Here is a 7,302-nt window from a genome sequence, read left to right as displayed (position 1 = left end):
CTGCTTACATTACTATGGTCGAGAGAAACCAGTTTGGGGGAGCTGCAAATGAAGATGCAGCTAAGCACATGGAGACCTTCATTGACTACTGCAGCGCCATTCCCCCACCAGCTGGCGTGACCCAGGATCAAATCAAGGAGACCATGTTCATCTTTTCCCTTCGTGATGCCGCAAGGGAATGGTATAGGGATTTGGACAAGACCGTTCTGGAGATCACTGATTGGAATACATTGGCGTTCTACAAGAAGTACTTCTCTGCTTCAAGGACGATCGCTATTAGAGCTCAAATCACGGGCTTTAAACAAGGGCCAGATGAGAATTTCCACGAGGCATGGGTCCGATTCAAGAAGTTGGTGCGGACCATACCGCACCATGGGATTGCAAAGTGGAGTTTGTGCAATCATTTCTACAATGGGTTGTACGACGATCAGAGGGCCATTTTGGATGTCTTTGCCAATGGGAGATTCGCTGAAAATTTGGGAGCAACCAAAGGGTGGAAAATCATTGATGATCTCGCTACCCACAAGGCCGAGTATGGGAATTCGAGAGGGAACCAGAGGAGAGCTGCTGAATCTTCCTCTGTTGCTGCACTTGAGGCTCTTACTGCAAGATTTGACAAGTATGAGCTAGGAGGAGTCTCTAAGGGTGGGATATACCAAGTCAATGCTGTGTCAGACGGTCCCTTCGTCTGTGAAAGATGTGGAGTTGAGGGCCATGTCTCGAAGAACTGCCCTAGTCCCTTTGAATCTTTGGTCGCCTTTCAACACTATAGGCAGAACAACTCCTACTACGAGCCACCGCATCCGAACTTGAGTTGGAGGAGCCAGAATGTCCAAAACCCAACTCAACCTCCGCCACAGCAGCAGCCATATGTGCCTCCGCATCAAAAGCAACAGCAATACCAAAAGCCTCCTTATGTGCCGCAGCAGCAACAATCACAAAATTCTGAGTTTTCTGAGCTTAAGAATCTGTTGCTAAAGGAGTCCCAAGCAAGAGAGGCCGGGATGAAGTTACTTGAGAGCCAAATTGCTCAACTAGCTAGTAAAAGTAACACTCGAGCTCCCGGACACCTACCCACTCAACCCGAGCAAAAGGAGACCCTAAATGCTATTACCTTGAGGAGCGGGTCCACCCTTGACGGTCCTGCCATGGTTGAGGATGCTGTCGAGAAAGATGAGCCAGAAACAAGCCAAGAGAAAGCTTCAACGAACAATTCAAAGAAAAAGACGTCTGCCAGGAAAATCAGTCGATCGACTGATATACCTAGTCGATCGACTGAGTTACGGGTTACAGGAGCTTCTGGAACTGTGCAATCCAGTCGATCGACTGAGGAGGGTGGTCGATCGACCAATATCACCGCGATCTTTGAAGATTTTCGTCCTTTAATGCCAACTAATCTACGAGACCACTTGTTTCGGGGTACCACCGTCCCGAAAGTTTTAGGGGCGCACCGAATCTTTGATGGGTCGATCCGGCTCCGAAGTTCGATCCAATGACGGTCAATGGGTCTCATTTGAGACGGTCTGAGGAGGGGTCTAGCTTCAACAAAGAAAAGGTGACGGACTTCCAGCCAAAGTCCAAAGACGCCGGCGCGCGCGAATTAGAGGAGAGGGCTAAGGTGCTCCTTACAGCCCCATATCCGGAGAGACTCGTGCCAACCAAGGAACAGGTATCTTTCAGTAAGTTTGAGAAAGTTATCCGTAGTCTGAATGTGCAAGTCCCCTTCCTTGAGCTGGTTAACCAAGTACCCGCTTACACCAAATTTATGAAAAAATTTGTTGTCTAAAAAGCGGTCACTTGAAACAGTGCACACTGTCGCACTCACCAAGGAGTCTTGTTCCTATCTGTCTCACACTGCGCCCCTTAAGTTAGAGGACCCGGGCAGTTTTTCCGTCCCTTGTAGCATAGGTACCTTTTCTATCGAAAAGGCTTTATGTGATTTGGGAGCTAGCATAAGTGTCATGCCCTTGAGTCTAGCTAGGAAGCTTAAAGCGACCAGGTTTGCTATTACCGAGATGACAGTCCGGATGGTCGACCGATCTGCTGGTCGAGCCCATAGGAGTCCTAGAGGACATACCTCCCGATAGGGAAGTTTTTCTTCCTGTCGACTTTGTTGTCCTTGACATGCCCGAGGATGACCATATTCCCATCATTTTGGGAAGGCCATTTTTGCACACTTCTTTGGTGCGATCATCGACGTCGGTCTAGGTACTTTGACTTTCAAAGTGGGAAAACACTCTATTGTTTTTGCCCAGCCGGCTAAGAAAAAGGATCCCATGTGGCCTGTCACTTGTAATACGGTCTCTGAAAAGAGATCGTACTTTGTACTTTCCGACATGCCTATTACTACTGCTGTATTAACCCCTCCACCCCAGATTGGGAGCAAGATGGAGGAAGAATCTGTTGCTTTAAATAATGCAGGAGCTGGTTTGGGGAAGGGAGTACTACAAGTTGCGCCAGCTGTAAAGCAGCCGATCATTCAAAGAGGAGGCCTAGGATGCTTAAGCTATGGGACTGATGAAGAAGTAGAGGATGAGCCAGCCAAGGTGAGATGGGCTGATTTGGACTCCGATGATTCTGAGGGAGTCCTTGATTGGGAAGATGACGACGCCGATCGCCTAAATTCTCCGTCTGTCGAAGTGGGAAGGGTGCAAACGATAAGATGAGCACCATTGAGGCTACCTCTAGTAGCCGAAGCCGACGAAGTGGGCCATACCGTGGTCCTTTTTGATCAACTATTAGTTGATCGAGTTCGTTATAAACTTCATTTTATTGCTTTCGAACTATTTTCTATTGCTTTTGTGTGCGCGAAAACTTCGCTTTTATTTTGATTGCTTAGGATTTTTAAGTACTTTAGACTTCGTTCTGGGTTTTGCGCAATTTCGGGCGCGTACTATTGTGCATTTGCAGGTATTTAGAGCTTATTGGCTCAAATCATTGAGCAATTACGAAGAAATAAGACACTGCAGCAGTGTTTTCAGTCGATCGACTGGTATCATTGGTCGATCGACTGAGTTGCGGGTTACAGGAGCTACTATTCACGACCATCTGGTCGATCGACTGCCTCGTTAGGTCGATCGACTGCTGCTGCTGCTATATCCTTTCACGACCTCTCCCCTGCTGTGTTTGGTCGATATGCGGATCTAAGGGAGTCTTCTACTCCACTTCATTTTCCGTCGCATTATCTATTTCTTCTTTTGTCTCATTTATGCACAATTTGTACGTTTCAAAACTGTTTTCTTCGGTCTTACGCGTGGTAATTTATGTCTTTCAGGCACACTTATCGGTAGCACTGCTGGCTACTGAAACCTCCTAGCTCACGCTGGTTTGGGAAGGTTTCTTTTGCTGCGCTTAAAGTCTTGTGAGTTCCTAAGTCTTTACTTTATGTCATTGTGTTTTATTTCCCTTTTCTCGCAAATTCCCGTTTTCCATTTTTCTTCATTACATGATTTTGCACAATGGGGACATTGTGCGATTTGGTTTGGGGAAGGGTTTTGCGTCGCATATCATTTGCTTGCATTCACGTTTACATTTTTGCCTTGCATTGTTTATTTCATTCTCATATATACAAAATTCCAAAAAAGTTGAAAAATTTCAAAAATTTCCATAAAATGCATGTTTATATAGGTCGAGTCGGAACGGTAGTATTTCAAGGATGATTTTGCATTTGCACCTGTTTTGCCTGAGCCCTGCTTGATTAACATGTCATTAGTAGAATCGTAAATGCATATCTACGAGTTTTCGTTGAACTATTTGCTGAACTTTGGACTTGACTTTAAAAATTGGCAAGCTACATCATATTTTCTGAGCTTTAGAGCCCATAACTGGTGACATTCATGACCAGTTCATCTAGGAATGTGAGTAGTACTCCTTATGAGACATGTTTCCTTAATTTGCATGAATATGAACTTGATCTACTTAATACCTGTATGCATTCGGGTTGTGGTTTGTCGACACATGTAGTAGAGGTTTCCTTTTCTCATTTTGCCCATAAGCTCCACACTGCCAAAAATATCCTTTTTGTCCCATTTACTACATCCTACATATAGCCTACCTCTGTCAAGCTAGTAGTCTTGTTTTTGGGATTGTTACTCATTTTTGGTGGCATTTGCTCTTTTGAGATGAAGTTGGGAAGATGAAAAGAAAGAAAAAAAAGAAAAAAAAAAGAAATGAAAAAAATGATTCGAAAAAGAAATGAAAAAGAGAAAAACGTCCTGTACTGTTCAGAGCAGTCGATCGACTGCTCATTTAGGTCGATCGACTGATGTCCGTGAAAGAAAAAGAAAAAAATCAATTCGCATGATTTAATCCTTATCCTTTGGCGATTTTTGCTCCCATGTTTCATTTATATCTTGTGGGGAGTTTTATTGATTTGATAGTTGGAGATTGTGAGTTTTGTGCTCGTTATAGCACCGTTTCGTTTGTTATTGAGCAAGAAGTTGGATGTTGCCACTTGGTTCCATTTTGGTACTAGCTTGATCACCTGTACCCCCACTTCACCATAAAATGTTTTGCCTCTTCTTACCCATACCTCACATTTCCATATATATACCTCGGCATGTGTCAATGGTCATCTGTTTGGTTGGAATGCGTATGTACGGTCGTAGAGATCATTTTCATATTTTATTGCTGGCATGTTTTCATAGGTCGTAGTTAGGTGAGAGTCACTACAAAATTAATTCTTCCTATCTTACAAATATATCACCTGTGCTTAATTGAGTGATTTGAGCGACCCGTGAGAGTCCAATTTGATAAGTCCCTATAGTCATTGATTCAAAGATTTTGACGACTTTATAATTCGTTTGCATGATTCACATTTCTAATCGATTGTTGGTTATGCATTAAATTGGTTTAGGCTTTACAGTTGTCAATTCGCTCTGAGATTGAACTCGTTCCATTAGGTCATTAGATCGAGTCTAGTTCTTGCTTGGGGACAAGCAAGGTTTGGTTTGGGGAGATTTGATGCGTGTCATTTATATGATGTTTTACATCTCTTTTTACACGCATTTCAGAGCTCATTTGTGTGCTATTTGCTGCTTTTCTCCCTATTTCCGTCTACTTCCGTATTTTGTGCTTTATTGCAGAAATGTGAAGAATTCGACGGGAAATCAAGCCGAATCCGCCCCCGAGTAATCTGCATTGCAAATGACGTAAAGGAATTGCTTAAGGAACGAGCTTGGTGCACAATCCAAGGCCCGAAAGACAAGTCCACGAATTAAAAGAAGTCAAGTAGCAGCTCATCCAGTCGATCGACTAGCCTAGTCAGTCGATCGACCATGGCTCGGGTTCCAGAAGCTACTGTTGCTGAGTATTCAGTCGATCGACCGCCATATTGATCGATCGACCGGACTTCGATTCAGGCACGAGATTTAGAAAGCCCGTGAAGTTTAGGTTTTAGAGAGGATTGTTGCGTTGGTTGCTATATAACGTAAAGCAAAGACATCGAATAAATCATCGAGTTTTTATCAGAGAACACATTAAGTTTCACATCACAATACATTAAGTTTTAGTTTTAGTTTGTTCGGATAATTAGGGTTTGCTATATCGATTCTTGCTTTGGAATTCTGCCTTGTACCCAATCTTTCCTCTGAATTTTCGGTATTCATCCTGCCCTAATCCCGTTTATTGCTTTCTTTGTTAGTATACAATTGATAGTTAGTGTTCCCAAGCCAATTATCGTTTCTTCATCATTGCCTTTTATTTTAAGTATGAATTCCGTAATTGTCATGAGTTTTATTGTTGTTTTTACCTTCGCCATGAGTAGCTAAATCTGTAGTGCTAGGATGTAGGCGATTTATGGCTAGGCGGCATTAGATTAGACATGGACTGAACCCGCGTGTCAGTCGATCGACTGACATTGTTGGTCGATCGACTGACCTTGTAAGGTTATCTTCGTTTTAATTGTTTTTAAACTTGTATTTAACAAATCGAATGCATGCGACCAGTTAGATACCTATTTTTGTGACCGACCCATTAGACCGAAAGGTAGGGTAGGTTATGTGACCGTCAATTAACTCGACTAAACTGTGCCAAGATCGAAAGATAGGTATAGTTTGGACCATTAGTCACTTTTCAGGACGAAAGTTAGTATTAGTGACATTAGGGACCTCTAGTGAGATCGAGAGATGCTATTTGTTAGGAGTGGACCGAGAGGACCTCTTATTTCCCGCCTTACCTGTGTTTAATTCAGACCGACTTAGTTTCTTTCGCCGAAGCTGTAATGACCCGACCATCCTAGTACCTTTCTTTTATCTGTTTAATCCGCATCTTTAGTTTATTTTCTTCTTATTGTTATTAGTTATAGACCAATTCAACCAACCCCCATAATAGTTACCTTTGACTGATCATAGAACAACTAGAATTTACAACTGCCTCCTTGTGGTTCGACCCTGTTACCACTAGCCTAGGTTAGTCTTAATAGGAGATTATAAATTTTATCTTTGGTACTCACAACGACGGGTATCAATGTTTATGAAGGACATCCTGAACCGTAAGAGGAGCTTTAACGAGGTAGAGACCATTGCTTTTACAGAAGAGTGTAGTGCACTCCTACAAAGCAAGTCTCCACAAAAACTGAAGGGTCCTGGTAGTTTTTCAATTTCCTGTACAATAGGCACTCATGTAATAGATAAAGCTTTATGTGATTTGGGTGCCAGTGTCAGTGTCATGCCCTATTCGGTTTGCGAAAAACAGAATATGGGGCATCTTAAAGTTACCAATGTTACCCTACAAATGGCTGACCGAACAGTCAAGCGACCTCTAGGTGTATTAGAATATGTCCCTATTCAGATAGGTAAGTTCTTTATACCTGTTGATTTCATTGTATTGGATATGGCCGAGGATACTCAGAATCCCATAATCTTGGGTAGGCCATTTTAGCATACAGCAAGAGCCATTATTGATGTCAAACAAGGACGTTTAACTCTCGAGGTAGGGGATTATAGGGTTACTTTTAATTTGGCTAGCATGCTGGCTAAGCCTATGATAGAGGATACATGTTATGCTGTCGACATTGTAGATGAATATATGTTTGATTATTGGACGGGATCCTACCTTGGGGACCCGTTAGAAGCTTTGATAACTCTTGATGATTTTGCATAAGATGAGCATGTTGATTACGAGACAATGAAAGCTGCTCTGAAAGGTAGGGAGTTCACTATTTAGAAAGGTGAGACGGTAAATGTGATAATGGAAACCTCCTATGCTGTTGAGGTAAAGAAACCGGAGCTCAAACCTCTCCCCTCCCACCTTAAGTATGTCTTTCTCGATGACCATGAACAGTATCCAGTTATCGTTAGTTCC

At 42.8% G+C, this 7,302-nt stretch overlaps 1 protein-coding gene across 1 annotated transcript; it reads left to right on the top strand.

Moving 5' to 3' along the window:
* Positions 1-6,465: 6,465 nt before the first annotated feature.
* LOC141641302 (uncharacterized) lies at positions 6,466-7,101 on the top strand. The gene is made up of 2 exons (XM_074449973.1): positions 6,466-6,793; positions 6,935-7,101. Exons 1-2 carry the CDS (start codon positions 6,466-6,468, stop codon positions 7,099-7,101), a joined length of 495 nt encoding a protein of 164 aa, XP_074306074.1.
* Positions 7,102-7,302: the final 201 nt, after the last annotated feature.

Source organism: Silene latifolia, chromosome 2 (assembly GCF_048544455.1).
Source record: "Silene latifolia isolate original U9 population chromosome 2, ASM4854445v1, whole genome shotgun sequence".
In the NCBI taxonomy this organism is placed as follows: Eukaryota; Viridiplantae; Streptophyta; class Magnoliopsida; order Caryophyllales; family Caryophyllaceae; genus Silene; species Silene latifolia.
This window is presented reverse-complemented; position numbering and strand designations above follow the sequence as displayed.

Bases quoted from the DNA above. Each gene is read 5' to 3' on its own strand.
- LOC141641302 (XM_074449973.1), top strand. From the start codon at position 6,466: ATGTTTATGAAGGACATCCTGAACCGTAAGAGGAGCTTTAACGAGGTA. The intron at 6,794-6,934 runs GTAAGTTCTTTA...CTCTCGAGGTAG, and splicing joins ATATGTCCCTATTCAGATAG to GGGATTATAGGGTTACTTTT.